This window comes from Lissotriton helveticus, chromosome 7 (genome assembly GCF_964261635.1).
Source record: "Lissotriton helveticus chromosome 7, aLisHel1.1, whole genome shotgun sequence".
NCBI lineage: Eukaryota > Metazoa > Chordata > Amphibia > Caudata > Salamandridae > Lissotriton > Lissotriton helveticus.
The window spans coordinates 1197025203-1197043270 of NC_136068.1; the positions used below are offsets into that span (position 1 = coordinate 1197025203).

General features: G+C 47.6%; 1 protein-coding gene across 3 annotated transcripts in view; it reads right to left on the minus strand.

The window, feature by feature from the left end:
- RHOT1 (ras homolog family member T1) overlaps window positions 1–18068 on the minus strand; it is a 688574-nt gene that overhangs the window by 224730 nt on the left and 445776 nt on the right. For all 3 annotated transcript variants that reach the window (XM_078654375.1, XM_078654374.1, XM_078654373.1), the window contains exon 16: window positions 11673–11756. In XM_078654375.1, the coding sequence (XP_078510501.1) occupies window positions 11673–11756 (84 nt within the window). The remainder of the gene's footprint in view (window positions 1–11672; window positions 11757–18068) is intronic.

Consider the following 18068-nt stretch of genomic DNA (forward strand, 5'->3'; position numbering starts at 1 on the left):
CAAACGGCATGTCCATAAGGGTGTTTTGGACATCAGCCCAAAAGTTGGCGGACCTCAGCCAGGCGTGGCGACGAATTGCCACCGTCGTTGCCATCGCTCTACCTAGCGAGTCCGTGGTATCCAGTCCAAATCTGATGGAGTACCGTGCCGCATCTCGACCCTCCGCAAGGGCTTGGGCGAGTTTAGTCCGGGCCTCCTCATGACATTGTGGCAGCACGTCCGCGACCGTGTCCCACAGAGAGTGGGTATAACGGCCCGTAGAGGCACGCGGTGTTAACTGACCGCAACCCCAAACTCAGGTAGGAGAACATCTTTTTGCCATATTGTTCGTACCTCTTGGATTTCCGATTGGGGGGAGCTGTTGGGAATGCGATCTGGGAGTTAGAGGCCTGTATGAACAGGCTCTCGGGGGTGGGGTGGGTGGACAGGAAGCAAGGGTCGCCCGGAGCCGGGCGGTGGCGTCTGGCCACGTTCCTATCTACAGGAGGACCTGTAGCGGGCCGGGACCAGGTGCCCAGAAGAACGTCAGAAAAGGCCTCATTAAACTGCAACAGAGGCTCCGAAGAGCTTGCTTGCGGTTTAAGGACCTCAGTGAGGAGGTTAGTCCTCACGGCCACGACGGGGAGCTCAAGGGATAGGGCCTTGGCCGCCCGCGTCAACACCACACTATAGGCTGCCGCCTCCTCCGTAGCCATGGTAGGAGGGGAGACAAAGCCAGTGTCTGGCGAGGTGTCCAGACCACTGGCGTCCGCTAGCACACCTGACCAGTCCTGATAAGGTTGACACTCATGCGCCAGAGGGTCCTCAGACCCCTACCAATCCGCCTCGCCACCCATCTCCTGGTATTCAGGGTCAAAAAATGGGGCGGATCATAGAAGTAAAAATCTCCCATCGGCGTCGAGCGACGCCGCTCCGACGTCGGAACCGTACCGAGGGGGCGACACCATAGGAGCCGGCGCCAGCGAGGTCGTAAGGTCGACCAGCGACAACCCGGATCCGGGCCTGGATCCGGCGGAGTCCTGTGGCGTCGGGACCGAAGTCGCCGAAGCACCCGACGGCGACGGCACTGAAGCACCCGGCCCGCTTGGGCTCCCAGTCGGGGCCGCGGAACCCGACGGAGGAGTGAGCGACCTCATGGCCGAGTGGAAGGCGTCAATCTCCTCCGGCATCGCGTTCTGCCCAGGGACCGGCGGGTATGGAGCAGGCCGCGACGTCTGCGGCTCCGACGGAGCCGCGTGGGTAGTGTCACCCGAACCTCCGGCCGCGTCGCGCGAGCGTCGGGGGGGGGAGTCGGAAGAGCGATGTCGCCTGTTCGACTTCTTGTGCCTCTTACCTGAGGACTTGAAGCTCAAGGAGTGGTGTCGATCCTCCGAGCCGTGATGACTCCGACCCCGCGACCGGTCCCTCGACCTCCTTCCGGACCGGGACCTCGAATGGTGCGGGGCCGACTGCCGGAGCTCGAGGCGCTTGCGGGATCGCTCCCACCAAGCCTTCGATGTCAAGGACTGGCAGTCGGGGCACGACTTGTCATCGTGGTCGGGCACCAGGCAATGATGACACTGGCGATGGGGGTCGGTACCCGACATCAGCCAGTTGCAGTCGACGCAGGGTTTAAACCCGGGAATCCCTACCTGCACTGTCAGAGTCATTCGACTTCGAAAAATATGATCAAAAAGATCAAAAAGTTTAGTCAAAACATGACTAAAGGGTACCACTGTTCCCGGATTGGCGCTTGCTGGCGCAAAAAAAATAGGAACTGACGTCAGTGCGCGAGGGTTGCGTCTAAGCACTCCGCCGACGTCACCCCAGCGCCAACGACGACGGACGCAGAGCCGCAGACGATGCCTACCAACGCGCAAGGATACTGCTACTCAAAAGTTTCCGGATCCAGTCTGACGCCTGGGGGTATTCTAAGGTAAGGAATCTAATACTAACCTGTTTCTTTCAGATCACCTGCACTACACTTCCCTGGACTTAGAGAAGGAATGCCTTCAGTGCAAGTCGGATCGCCTGCAGCTCCAGAAGGTTGATATGGAGCCGGGACTCCGCCAGAGACCAGAGGCCCCTGATATCTGCTTCTCCCATGCGGAGGTCTCCTTTGCCCTTCTTGGGTAAGTAGTGGGAGTAGGAACCACGTCCTACGTCTGGCCCAGGAACGAGCTTTATGACCCCTTAGCCAAGAGGGCCATAACTTCCTCCTGAAGAAGTTGCAAGTGATCTCCCGACATGCGGTGGTACTGCGGTGGCATGGTTGGAGGGGTCGCCTCGTAGGGGAGGGAGTAGCCCCTTTGGACGATTTGCAGCACCCACCTGTCCGACGTGATGGAGCGCCAGTGGAGGAGGTGATGGCGGGCCCTGCCCCCCACTGGCGTCGAATGGACCTGAAAGCTCGGACTAGGAAGGCTTTGAGGCAGATGCTGCGGGAGTGGATGTGGACTGACCTTGCCGTTGTCCCCAGGCACCGCCACAGCGGTTACCACATCCGCGGCGGTTACCACGTCCGCGACCACGTTGAGGCTGGTTCTGTGGCTGTACAAACGCGTGGGGGCGCCCCTTCCTTGGCCACGAAAGGGGCGAAAAGCAGAAGTCTGCTGGCGCTGGCCCGACAGGCCCAAGGACTTGGCCGTAGCCCTGGAGTCCTTGAAATGCTCAAGCGCACTGTCTGCTTTGTCGCCGAAAAGGCGACGGGCATCAAAGGGGATGTCCATGAGCGTGGCCTGGACATCACATGAAAAATTGTTGTGCCAGAGGGTCCTCAGACCCCTCCCAGTCCTCCCCTTCATCCGTGTCCTGATAAACAGGCAGAAATGACGGAGCCGGGTCATAGGTGAATTGCTCACCCACCGACGCCAGACCCGGACCGGGGGTGTAACCGGGGGCGTCGCCGTCTGAAGACGGCACCGGGAGTGACACCAATGAGGTCAGCGCCGGGCCTGGATCCCCCTGGGCATTGCGGCGTCGGGACCGAAGTCGACGACGGCGCCGAAGCCCCCGATGGCGCCGGGGCCGAAGCCGCCGGCCCGCTTAGGCCTGAAGTCGGGTCTGCGGGACCCAAAGGTGCGCTGGCAGGCCTCAACGGAGGGAAGGGAGTCCTCATGGCCACAAGGAAGTCACGTATCTCCTCCGGCGTCACATGCAGTCCAGGGACCGGTGGGTATGGGACCGGATGTGATGTCGCCAGCTCCGATGGAGCCGCGCAGGGGGTGTCACCCGAACCCTCAGCCACGTCGTGCGACCCGCGAGGGGAGTCAGAAGAGGTATGACGCCTCTTCAACTTCTTTTTCCTCCACTTACCGGAGGACTTCGAGCCCGACGAGTGGTGGTGACTCGACGAGCGTCGATGGCTGCGGCTCCGCAACCAGTCCCTCGACTTCCTCCTCGAGCGGCGTGGAGCCGACTGCCAGATCTCGAGGAGCTTATGGGAACGCTCCCGCCTAGCTTTCGTGGTCAAGGCCCGGCAGTCGGGGCATGTCTTGTGGTCGGCCCGAGGCAGTAGAGACACTGGCAGTGGGAGTCGGTCACCGACATCAGGCGGTGACAGACGTGCACGGCTTGAACCCGGGCATCCCTACAGGCACCAGGAGTCGATATCGACTCGAAATAGCCAATATGCCAAAAAGTTAGTAAAAAAATGATTTGGGTAACTGCTCTTCCCGGATCTGCGCTTACTGGCGAGGAAAAAAGAATAACTGATGTCAGTGCACGAGGGCGGCGCCTAAGTACTCCGACTAAGTCATCCCGGCGATCATGACACAGACGCGGAGCCGCAGACGACGCCTACTGACGCGCAAGAGTACTGCTGACGAAATGTTTCCGGATATAGTCTGACGCCTGGGAATATTCTAAGGTAAGGAATCTAACACTAACCTGTTCTTTCAGATACGGGAATCACGTAGGCTTAACACCCAGGTAATCACCTTTCAACCTATAGTCGCAAAAATACTTCTGCCCACACCAGAGTAGTTTTTTAATGAACAAGCTTTTTGAAACTAGACTTTTATGTTAATACTTCACTTTTTTCTTCTCTACTTTGACACATTGAACTTTAAGAACAAATGACGTTTTTAAGCAAATTACATATTACAATGAAATGTTTTTTTTCTAGAACCCCTCATTTGAAGTGTACAAGTTAACTTATATTCTCCTATTAAAACATTGCGTGTGTTGTTTTGCAAAGGGTTTCATTCACTATGCAATAAATAACAGTTAACATTTAGAAAAATTATGGCTTGTCATTTTTAAGGAAGGTGACTTGTGGTCTTTGAACCTGGATTGGCTGGGGTGGGAGGAATGAAAGACTGAGATGGACCTGTGAGAGAGAGGAGGGTTTTGGAACAAAGGGAGAAAGGCTCATTCAAGGGCACAGCAATGAAGCATTTATGCAGGGATCTGGCAAACGGTGCTTAGAGGGCACTGCATTGAATTCTCTTGACGATCTTTGTGGTATAGAAATAGTAACGTGGTTAGTATTTAGAATTTTTATGGGAGTGAGGTGAGGTGGTATACTCGTACACATTCTGGTGCAAGTACCTTAGGTCACAAGACATGAAAACAGCAACCATAAATAATACTAAATCACTGGGTAAAAGGGGCGCTACAGGGCGCACACGCAAGATGGCCACACCAGTGTGAGGCTCTGGCGGCCTGGGAGATATAATCCGTCACTATCCTGCTCCCGCAAGGACTCTGATCTTAAAAGTTACAGAAATTAAAATCGGAAAGTTCCTGGATATAGCTGGTACGATCTGATGCGAGCTGTCGGCTGCGAACGAAGGAATCAGGCAAGCCTTCCCCAGGCCATGCAGAGGCGTGTGCGCAGGGAACGAGAGTGAAGCCGGGTAGGCGGAGCCGAGGCCTGCAGCTGCTGGTGGGGAAGCCCACACTGACCTACGAGAGCACCGCGGCAGACAGGTGGACTGGACCTCTGTCCCGGAGGGCCTGGACGCAATGACTGGCAACGACTGGCGGCTGAGACTGCCGCGGGACAGGAGCCCTGAATGCATGCGGCGGCTGAGGGACGGCCGCTGGCCATTCAAGTAAGCCAGCGAGGCCGTCCACAGACCCCTGGGGATGGGGCCTATAGAGAGACGTGTGTGCGAGGTGCAAGAGAGGAGCCAAGTGCGGGAGGCTGGGACCAGACGCGGCTGAGCCGGAACGCCTACTCTACCCTGTGAGGAAAGTGTGGTGAACGGTGGGGCCGGGCGCCCCGCCTCTGGAAGTATAGGCGCCGCGGTGACTGGCAGCTGAGGGTACTGCGTGACCTGCCCTTTGAAAACATACAGCAGAGTAGATGCAATCACAGGCCAAATAAGCCGAAAATTGGGGCCTGCCAACATAAATGGCGAGAACGGACTGGACAGTGTCCTCTGCTTTATTAGGCTAGCGTCTAAATATGGCACCCTGCCCAACCGGAATAGAAGGTGGGGAGAGTAGTGAACCACCTCCCTCCCCAATAGCAGCACAATGAGATTAGGCCTCTTGGTGGATCTCCAAAGCTCATTAGAAGCGGGAAACTTGCACGGCGTATCGACGGCTGGCGACTAGGGACCAATGCATAAAACTCAGACAATCTTACGGCTGCCTGGGTGAGTAACTGCTAAGAGGTGGAATTAACATGAAACACCACGATAAGATTCCTGGTTCTGCATTGGCCCCCTCTGAACACCTGGAGACAATGCGAGCTGGATAGCAGCGCCAGCCGGATCAGACTCATCACTGAAAAGCAGTGGCAGGCAGTGACTATGAGCCAACAACAAAAAGTTGATCGAACTACACCGGCATCTTGGGCGATACTCTCTGGCACCTATCCTCCACCAGCATACCACGCTAGCAACTTCCAGTTGGCATGCAAACTAATTACCGCTACTAACTAAACATTGCCTCGTGTGTAAACAGCATAGACACTGTATTACTTCAGTCAGATAATAAAACGGAGTGCAACAGCTGGGCAGGATTGGCAGAACAGAAAACAAGCAGGCTAAACTGCCATAAAACACCCCAAAACCAAGGTGATAAGGAGCCGCAGTCCACTGATCCACCAAACGACGCACTGCAGGCCGCAAACGATGACCTAAATGCGCTCCTCATCACCATGAAGCACATCTCCACCTCAATAGAGACCAAAACAGACACCATGTGCAACCAAATAGACTTCATGGCCCAAAAGCTGGAGAAGCATAATGCACGTATTGGGGAAGCAGAACAACGAATCTCCGATCTAGAAGACACTGCGACAGCCAGGAAGTCACAATTGTCACAAATGGACAGTCAGTTAAAAGTCATAGCTGCCAAGAATGAGGATCTTGAAGCGCGCTCTAGGCACAACAACATACATATTTTGGGAGTGCCGGAAAGCGCCAACACCGGCAAAATGGAAGAATATGTTGAACAAATGCTCTGCAAAGTCTTTGGCACCGACACATTATCTGCCCAACTGATGGTGGAGAGGGCACATTGCTCCCTGGGTCCCATACTGCCTCCGGGAGCACCATCCAGGCCTATAATAGCCAAGCTGCTCAGTTACAGAGACCGAGGCACAGCACTGCGGATGGTAAGAACAAAACAACAACTCGTGCATGAGGGACACAATATTGCTTTATATCCCGATTTCACGCTTGCGGTCTAAGAAGCCAGGAGGAAATTCCCATTGGTCGAGAAGAAACTACTCCAGGCACAAATAGACTACGCGATGATGTATCCAGCACGGCTTCAAGTCATCCATCAGGGAAAGCAGCATTCTTTACTAACCCGCTACAAGTGGAGGACTTCCTTAAGAACGTTGAATCAGGAGAAGGAGGACTCTGAAGACCAATCGCCATCGCAGCTGTCAGATAATGATTGACTGTAACTATATTGGACTAGTCCTGAGTATGAACAGTGAACTGTATGATCGAACATGCCCCTCATGCACATAGACTAGCTTACGGTTTTAATATTTTTAAAGCAGGAAGCCGATGTAACTAACAGGTGCGCTTGATTGTCTAAATAGGCAATGCGTTTTATTGAGCATTTATTCTTGCTCTCCCAGGCACCCTTCTCCCTCTCTGAACTCTGAGGAGACAGGAGTTGGCTGACCTGCCCTCTGATGTTACCCCACAGGGTGAACCCACCTCTTTTTCCTTTCCTATAACACACCTGAGTGATTTTACTTAGTGTCAATCTTGTTCCTTGTTTGTTTTCCCCCTTCCCTACCCTTTATCTTAGTGGGCCTTATTTTTCGTCCTTTACATTTTAGTTTATTATAGTTTTTGTTTGGAACTATTGCACTGATTTATTATGAAGATTATAAGTAAATTGCATTCATTGCGGAGGCAGTCGTTAGTTATGAATTTGGATTATGTGGGAGGGTACAGAGATCACGACAAGTTGGGGCTGTCGATGTGGGTTGGGGAGGCAGAAGGGAATGTTTGGTTACAAGCACATCGCACGATATTGAGAGATATGACTTGCATTTACTAAAAAGCACCCAATGATCGATTTGCTGTACTCTATGATAGACTACATAAAGAGCCACTTAGATGATAAAATCTCATAAACAACCAGAGATAGCATTATAACCTGGAACATAAGGGGAATAGGGAACCCACGTAGTGTCGACAAATACTGGCATACCTGGACAGACATGGTATACATGTAGCAATGCTACAAGAAACCCACCTTGACCCTAAGCAGCCCCAAAGATTTGCTGCCAGATGGGCAGTGCATAGTTGTTTTGCATCCTTCTCTATCTACTCACGAGGCACAGTGATTCTAGTTAAAAAAAACATTCCATATATACATACAAGTTTAATCTCAGACCCACAAGGCCGCTTCAGCATAATATGGGGTAAGCTGGCTTCTCACCCATTTACACCAGTTAGCTGTTACGGGCCCAATATTGATGATCCAATGTTTTTTTTGCTAATCTATGGGGGGAAATAATAGACATATGTTCCACTCATGTCATTTGGGGACGGGATTTTAAAAACACTTAACCCAGCGCTGGACAGATCATACCCACATCATTATACCCATGCCCAAAGACAAGTATGTGATATCATAACAGAGAACTGCCTAATAGACACTTGGCAATATCTACACCCAGAATGGAGAGAAGGTACATATTAAACCGCTGTACATGCGGTATGGTCGAGGTTGGATTACTGGGTGATTTCTGAGGGGCTCTGCACATGGCTGCAGGTAGACCACATTGCACGCACCTACTCGGTCCACTCCCCAGTGGTCATGAGCCTCACTCCGCCTGCAGGGTGCGTCCCTCTTATGACTTGGTGCCTCAATTCCGCTATGCTATTAGATACGGCACTCCGAACGGAAACGGACCTGGAGATCCAAGACTACTTCCAACGTAACGTGGGTAAGGTTAAGCGAATGACGACAGTGGAAGGCGTTTGAAGCCACCATCAGAGGGTTATGCATTGCCAAGGGGGGTGGGGTGCTTAGGGACCTACGCTCAATGCTCCCTCGTTTAGAGAGTGAGATAAAGCAAGTGGAGCAAGAAACTAGTCGCTCACCATCTGCAATCAGACAAAAAGCACTCTGAGATAAGATAACTGAATTCTGAGACACAGCATATAGAGAATATTTGTTTTGAGGCAAATACTTTAAGGCTTGCAGGTACAGGGAATGGTAAAGGCCAGGTAAGGCACTAGCCGAGCAGATTCGTAAGCCCCGCTTCGAACAGGGGGAATCAACCTCGACTGAAGTGGGAGATCCTAGCCTTGCCCTTAGCGCATGGGGGATTTGAGGCCCCTAATTTCAAACTGTTTTATCTTAGTGCACAGGCACAAATTACGCAACTTATTGGTTTACACCCCCCCAATATATGCCACATTTAGAGGTAGAGTATAGAGGGGGGGTTTTACCCAAATAGAGTCACTGGGACCTGGGTCATATTGAGGTACTAAGAGGAGAGGGGTCCCAGTAAGAAGAAACTGATTACCTTGATTAAAATAATAATATTGCTGCACTTAATGAGTCTACAATGTTTAATTCACAGAGTAGACACAACCAGGATATAGTATCCAACAATAAACAATTTCAAACGGTTGAATAGTGCCCAAGAATCAGGGAAGGTGATATAGGGAGGATAGTGCAAGTAGGGGAAGTGACAATAAAATCAGAACACAATCTGACACATTTACACATGAATTGAAATGCTCGGATGATCGAAAATCAAGAAAGTTGTCGACGTTTCGACCCTCAGATGGTGCAGGACTTAGTAGAACCCTTGCGATGGGGTCTTCATCAGGACGGGTATTGGGACTAACAACCTAATTATTCGGTGCTCATCATCTTGGTATCAAAGTGGGAAAAACTCCATGAGAAGACTTGGGATATATCTTATAAATTACCAATCGCGTTGCGACGAGAATCAAAAGAGGCCCAACGTTAGGCAATGGAAATCCAAGGATTAATCAAATTGTTTGGTGCACGCTGTGGTCGTCCCCATTGATAAAGGGCGCTGAGAATAAATCAGATGTCACCCGCGGGGAAGAGAATCAATACCGGCGTCTTGCCGTGAAGACCTGCACCATCTGAGGGTCGAAACGTCGACAACTTTCTCCTGCTTTCCAGACCCCCATTTGAAAATGTTACATGATTGTATTACGTGGGGCATGTGATTTTAGTGACTTTCTTGATTTTTGATCATCCGAGTATTTCAATTCATGTGTAAATGTGTCAGATTGTGTTCTGATTTTATTGTCACTTCCCCTACTTGCACTATCCTCACTATATCACCTTCCCTGATTCTTGGGCACTATTCAACCGTTTCAAATTGTTTATTGTTGGATACTATATCCTGGTTGTGTCTAATCTGTGAATTAAACATTGTAGACTCATTAAGTGCAGCAATATTATTATTTTAATCAAGGTAATCAGTTTCTTCTTACTGGGACCCCTCTCCTCTTAGTACCACATTTAGAGGTAGAAATATACTATATTCAGTCCACGCCAATGTCAGGATTCATAGCCACACACGCGAGAGCGAGGGATACTGACTCCAATCCTGTGGCATGTACTGTGCCAGCGTGGCAAAAATTTGCGAAAATACTAGGCATTGCAATTATATACTCGCCCTTGCTCCCAGTGGCTCACCACCCCGACCTAGAAGTAACCCAGGAACTAAGGTGCCGCCAACTATTAAATGAAATTGGCTTTACGAAATGAGGAGACCTCTATAATAATGAGGTCTTCCACACCAAAGAACAGTTTTTTACAAATATAGACCCTGCGGCGATGGATCTGTTTATGTATGTTAGACTGAGAAAGAGTGTGAGGGTGGCTACTCCAGAATACGACAACGAGCCACCTACACTGATCCCACTACAGTGCTTACTACAAAGTACAAATCCTGCCCATGTTGTAATGCTTATGTACCATAGAACACAGAAAGCAACACAGATGACTGGGACGACAGCTCAGGTGCAGTGGGAGAAGGAATTGGGTGAACCCCTTACTGAAGAAAAGTAGAGGTATTGCTGCCAACAAACTGGAAATGTATCAGCGAGTATTCGGCTACGCATCATACATTTTAAATATCTTCATAGATTATACTACACCCATGTTAAAATGTTCAAATTCAAGCTACGTGACAATGATGCCTGCGATAGATGTGGGCAAGAAGCGGCGGGTTTCCTGCATGTTGCATGGGAATGGCGACAATCAAATTTTCTTTGCAGCTCTAAAACAGATTACCCTAGCGCCACTAACAGTCACCCATAGTAGAGCTCCTGGGGTACATGGAAGACATATCCGCAGCATACAAACGATGGTGAAGGGTGGCAAGCGAAGGGTTGTGTGCAGGTGGGGTAGAGGATGGGCACCTAAATTTAAATAATGGATTCAGGACCTTCTTCTTTGGCAAGAGCAGACATTGTCTTACCAAGAACTACTCCGTATATCCTTTAAGCCAAAGGACATCTGGGTCCCCCTGCGCGCGTGTTTGATCACTAATCCAGGTGTACTAGATAGGCAAGAGGACCCCTCCCCAACGGGCAGGAATGAAGACCTTCCTCCCCCCTCCTAGGATTTCAAGAGGGGTACAGTCACACTGGGAGCCTAACCCACAAATAGGGCATCACTTGGGTTCCAGGGAATTAGAAGCCAGTTAAAAGACACGGAATACCAGATACTCAAGAACGTACAATTCACTCGCCTGTCAACTGAGTCATGGCACTAAGATTTAAAAATGTATATGTCCTAAATTGCTGTAATGTGCATTTACCTTCCTAAATGTTATTGAGTTATTAACAATGTGCTCATGTTGTATTCTTGTATTGTTCTGAAAATGACAATAAAATAAATGTTAATAAATAAATAAATCACTGGGTAAATTAAGCTTAGGTTGACATTGTTTGACCAGAAAGACTGTTCTTTGCATTGGCATCAAGACCCAGCCAAACACTGTGTTGTTCATACTGCTAGTGTAAAAATCATGAACTTCATACCCTTCCTGTCTCAGCAACTGTTTTTTCATCCATATTCACTTTGCTAATGATGCACACAAAGTAATCGTTAATTTGTTGCTTTTCTACAAAGGCTGTATATACGTTAGTGGAAAACGAATAAAACACGTTTAAAACAAGTAACAATAATGAAATTGAGTTTCTAAACCTGCTAGCCAGTTATGTGTATTCTACACCAGGTACAAATATGAAAAACCGAAAACTTACCAATAAATATTTTTCTTGCCCATATACATAAACTGTGTTGATTGCATAGAAAGATTTGTGCTCGTCTCGTATATGCCTCTGTCTCTGAAATAGAAAAATAAGCATCTTTTGTTTGGTTTGTTTAACGCTGTACTAAAGTCCGTTAGTGCACCGGATACCACCAGTAAATCAGTCAACATAACAGAAACGACAATAGGGAATGGAGAACTGCAATGGTAGATAGAGCAGCTTCTATTCTTGTCAAACGTTTGTTTTTGAATCTGGTACAAGTGCATCTTTAAAGAAGAAATAGAAAGAAGACAAACCACTTCGTACATACCTTAAATTATGTTTGCCTTACTATCAAAGAGAGCACTGTGAGTAAATGTCATTAATCTCGATCAGCAGTTATATGGCAAGTTTGAAAATTCTATTTTGCAAACAATATAAAATGATCCACTAAGAAAAGGATCTTTTGGCTGTGTAGATCTTTTTCATCAGTAGCTTTCTGAGTCAATCGTGACTGCAAACAAATGATGGCTAGCTGCAGATGCACAAAAAGCGAACATTATATAAAATGCAATGCTATAAATACCAGCACTGCCTACTCGGAAATAGACTCAATTGCTGATAAGAGAAAAACCAACTACAGCAAGAATTCTCAGAAACTATACGAAGGTTTCACGTGCTCTTGAAAAAACACAGAAGCCTGTTGCTAATTCCCTGGTATCATTGAAGAATAAAGAGTGGGGTACAGGAATAAGTACCATGTTCTTTTCATTTAAATCAAACAAGTTGCTGGAATGTTCTTTCATGTTTAGCATAGTCTCACAACCATGAACGTTACCTGATTAAACCTATTCTCCTTGAGCTAGATCTGTCACGAACTAAAGAAGTAAGCACATAGAAAAAAGAATTACATTCAGGTAGAGTACAACTACAGCTTAAAGGAAAAAAAACACCAACACAGTTGAAGAAATCCCAAATTTCATTGAAAGCTGAAACATAACGTACAATAACATTCTTCAGGCCTGTATTTGACCGAAATACTAGAGAATGGTGGTAAAACGATAGATGGAGCATGGAGGTGTTTTAGGCTAAGCGAACACACAGATGAATGAAACTAATATGTTAAATAAGTTATCAAATGCTATAGTAACAGGAGCCCCAATACTTGGTGGGGCGTTGAGATTGTTCCCATCTATAAAAAGCATTCTTGCACTCATCCAGGGACTTATCACACAAAAGGTTTAATTAACAATTTATTAAAGCTATTTTGCAAACAGGAGTTAGATAAGCTGAACCTGTAGATGGACGAAAATCATTCTTTCCTATTTCCAGGCGGACTTTGGCCAAGGGTTAGCATTATAGACCAGGTCTTGCAATATCTTTTAGTGAAGAGGAAGATAATCGTTTTAAGTCTAGGCCATCTTTATGTGGCTTGTGTTGACCTGATGGTGCCTCTGACCTGGTACCAAGAACAAACGTATGGTAAGTAGTGCAAAAGCAGGAAGTTTCCTCTGGTTGGCTCTCTTTATTAATACAACTCCATATAGACCACTATGGCCAAGTTTGATGCGGCATACATTGAGAATTTGGAAACCCAACATGCACGGTCTGTGTGCGAATGTTCTTACAGATGATACATCTCATGATCTGGAATTTTACTTCTTGAATAGTCAAAGATTGAAGAGTGGATGGTGTATTAGGAAAGACATCCATGGCAAAGGCTTGTAGATCGTGATCTTGTTCCATCGCTTAGTTGGTTTTAGATGCACCAGAGGTCACCAATAATAAAGGTGAAATCCCTCTTGGCACTTTTAACTTTATCTGGATTCCCCCGTTTTGCCCAGGAAATTATCTTATTTCAGAACTCCCTCCATCAGGTTTACTAGGAGGTTGAGTCCGCCCTGGTGGTATTGTCATACCTGGGTGATGCGAGGTTGCTTATGAAGAAGCATGTCACGTTATGTGAGTGAGGATTCTAATAAGATTGGTCTCTCTTCTCCCCTTGGGCTTGCCCCTATCCATGTCAGAATCTTGGTAATTTAGGTATCAGTGCTTTGTACCATAACTGATATAAATTGCATTGTAGAAGCCACAATACCTTTATGTGTTTTGAGTCTTTAGGAAGCTGAATAAACACTGATAAGCAATGATTATAAAAAGGCTTGGAAAACAATGAGAAAACACCATGACATACTCAAGAAATAAACATTGAAAACAGGACAGCCTACATATAGTCTTTTCTGCCACATATTACTAGGTATGCGGATGGTGCATATACCATGACCCAACCTGGAGATTCAAGCTTTTGATAACGTCCCAAATACTTTTTAAAACAAGCACTTTATGGGTAAAACATGGCCTAAAAATGCACTTCTAAAGGTGTAAAATTGCACTATTTCACATTAAGTAATTTAATCAAATGAAAACATCAAAGACAGAAGGGGAAAAGTAAGGAAGGTAAAGAAACATCAGAAAAAGAAGAAGAAAGAAAGAAAAACAAAAGCATGTATAAAACCAAGTGTTAAATATATACATGTAAAGTTTTTCTTTTTTGTAGCTTTTTTTATTGGCATTTTCAATACAACAAACATAAGGCAAAGGCAGTGATTCAGACAAGTAAGTATAGCAGCAATGCAGGTGATAGACGTATAATAGACAGTATTGCAGAGTAATATTAACAAAAACCCAGGTATCATCTTGACCAGAACAATAAATCATGTACCAAGATAACAATCCAAAGCTGTATAGAATACGGTGTGGTAAATGACATGGACTTTCTTATGTTCCACTTTACTGACTTCTACCTCGAGTAGCCATTGACTCATAGGCATAGAGTCAGGCTACATGTGACCCAGTCTGATTGATAGGATCCTCCCCTGCAGCACCCAACGAATGGGCCCATGCCAGAAACAGATCCCATATGTCTTTTGGCCTAGATGCAGTTGGCACTAGGTCCTAGAAACTTGTTAATTGTGTGTGACTGAAGGTGACATCTCGCACCCAGGCTTCCAACTTGGGAATCCCCCTCCTGCCCCAGTGTATGGCTACTCTACGTTTGGCACAAAACAAGAGCATGGCATGCAATGTTCTGCACTCAGCCGTCATGTCTTGCATATAGCCCAGTAAACCAATGTGTGGCTCGGCGACTACTGGTATGCCAATTACGTCATAAATTTTATTGAAAATCTTGGTCCAGAATACTGCCAGCTGAAGACAATACCACGCCATGTGTATGAATGTGGCTGGGCCAAATCCGCACCTCCAGCATCTGTAATCTGACTTGATCCCCATTTTATGCAACTGGATAGGAGTTCTGTAGACCCGATGGATTAATTTAAAATGGATTAGACATAGTTTATAATTGGATGAAAGTACAGTGAGCTGACCACAGCAGAGCATCCACTGGGTCTCTGTTAATGGGATTTGCAGTTCTGAGTTCCAGCCTTGGAGTGCCTTCGGCGTGATTATGGGGTCGGTGTTTTGCATTGTACTGTACAATCGTGTTATGAGCTTTCAGGGGGAGGCTGTCTGAATAATGTTTTCGAGTGCCATCAAAGAGGGCGGGGAGCGAGGAAGGTTGTGTGTATTTGCTTGCAAGTTGCCCTTATTCTGTAATTGAGCAGAAGCCCCGAGAATGTCCCAGCCCTCCCCGCTGTGGTTTCCGGCGGAGTTCAGAATTTATCTTCCAGATATAGAACAGCAAAGGTATGAGTCCTATATCTCTAGCTATGGTTCTGCTGGCGTCTTCTGTTATTGCGGGGATCATGGGGTTATGTATCAGAGGGATAGATGGGGCGCACAGGACTTACAGTTGGGCTCTATCTCGAAGTTTTTCCAATGCCCATCGCAGGGTCTCAACCGTGTCCATAGCGTCCCGCGGTCGTCTGTTTGCCTGGTATAGCGCAACCTGGAGGGGAACTGGCGCTGCCACATCCATCTCCACCGCAGCATGCGGCTGAAACGGGATGGGATGCACCCAGAAGTGCAGGGCATGTGTCTGTGCACAGAAGGCATACAACTGGAAGTCCGGGGCACCCAGCCCACCCTGCGTCAAAGGTAGTGTTAGGAGTTCCCATGAGACCCGTGATTGACCGCCCCCCCCATACCATGGTTAATAATAATGACCAGATTTTGCGAAAGAAAACCAAAGTGAGTGGGATTGGAATATTAACAAATAAATATAAGAATTTGGGTAGCACCACCATCTTGACCACAGCGACCTCTCAGCCAGGGAGAGAGGTAACTTATCTGGTCTTCCAGCTTTGTGATGGCGCACCCGAAGTTCATGGCCCATATCTCTTGCACATTCCGTCTAAGCCATATACCCAAATATTTACCGGACCCTTAGCCCACTGTAGTGGGTCCTCAATAGGGAAAGGTGTTGTGGCATCTGTAAGCGGAAAGATAGTGGATTTTGCCCCGCTTATGGAAATGCCAGATAATCTGCCAAGTTTTATGAGTTCACGGAGTATGAGGGTGGTGTTAACCGCAGGGTTGTTTATATATAAAGTGATATCATCAGCATAAAGCGAGATTAGTAGTCCCTTGTACTGAAACCCAGACCTCTTGCAGCGTGGTGTCTGATCCGCGCTGCTAATGGCTCCATTGCAATAGCAAAGATGAGGGGGGAAAAGAGGACAGCCTTGTCTCGTTCTGCCGGTAATGCGGAATGGGCTCGAGAGAATGCCATTCAAACGAATCCTAGCGGAATGCTCTGTGTATAGTAGATGTATGAGGCCCAAAAAGAGAGGGCCGAAACTCATTCTCATAAGGACTGTAAATAGATAGTTCCACTCCAGCGACTCAACTGCTTTTGTGGCATCTAAAAAAACTGTAATTGCTTTTGTGTTGGGGTGTAGGTAGTGTAGGAAAGTGAAAAAGGTGTGGAGATTATGCGCCTTAGATCTGTCAGGGATACATTCTGACTGGTCTGGGCACACAATTAAGGGAAGTAATGGTTGTAGTCTATTTGCAAGTACTTTCGCAAATATCTTCACATCCACATTTATAAGAGAAAGTGGTCTGTACTAGTCTACTTCGACACTGGATTTCCCATGCTTGAGCACCGTGATAATAATAGCTTCACGCACTGAGGGCCCCACTGGATTGCGCCTCCTCGAATACTGCAATGAGGCGTGGGGAGAGCTCCTCAGCGTATGTTTTATAAAATGCAGTGGTTAGGCCATCGGAGCCAGGTGTTTTATAGGAGGGGAGACCCCGGATTACTTGGGCGACTTCTTCTACTGTGAATGGATCATATGTATATTCCCTGTGTCCCCTTCCTAGCCACAACAGCTTGAGAGACTCCAAGAAGGTCTACAGGCCCTCTGGAGCAGCTTGGTGTGTGTAGAGTGGTATACAATTGTGTAACTCTATCTAAGATTTTTGGTGGGTCGCTAATCAAAGTCTGGTTGTCACCATTGATCTCGGTTACATGCGCAGCTTTGCGCAATGCACGGAGCATGTTCGCAAGAGTTTTACCAGGCCTATCACCCTCCCCTTATCGTCTGGCCTGTGTGCATTTGCCCATAAACTTCACCTCCCATTGTGCCTCTTCCTTGAATTCCAGCAGCCTTTATTTTAGTTGGGCAAGCAGCCCTGGGTTGTCTGTGTTGTAAAATTGTGTCTCAAGGTCCTTGATGCACGTCTCAAGAGAGGTTAGTGAATTCCCAATTGCTTTCAAAACCACTGCCTGTCGTGTAATACATATGCCCCAGGCCTCTGTCGTGACCCTGCCAGTATTAAAATTAAAATATTCATCAATGTCTCTTCTATTCTCCTCTTTGAAAGCCTTGTTAAGTAAAGCGTTTGGGGGGAGCCTCCAGCTGAACATTCTGTTGGGTGTATTGGGCATAGATAGCCGTAAGAGGCAAGGGGCATGGTCCGACAGTGACCTGGGAAGGTGACTAACCTCCCGCATCCACGTCACATCATCTCTAGACAGCAACCAAAAATCTAACATTGACCAGGCTCTGTGGTGATCTGATATACATGTACTTTCCACTGTGTTGCGTTGAAGCTTCTCCAGATATCAGTTAAGATGCCATCAGATAGAAAAGTATTAAGCGTGGTGCTAGAATCAGGGTGTAAGGAACAGGCTTGACCCCTCCTGTCAAGTGGATCGTCAAGCACAGCATTAAAGTCTCCACCCAGATAACAGTATCGCAACCTGTAGATTTGATTTTTTCCATAGTCTGAAAAAACTCTGGTGTGTCTGTATTTGGACCATAAATTGTTGCTAGTGTGATCAAAGTGTCTCTGAGTGACCCTAGCAGTATAACATATCTCCCTTCGGGATCAATGTGTGAGTCGCATAATTTCCAGTCGAGGCCCTGCCTTACGAGTATGGCCACTACCCGTGCATAATTTGAATAGATAGCTAAACATATGTGTCCCCATCGTTTATAC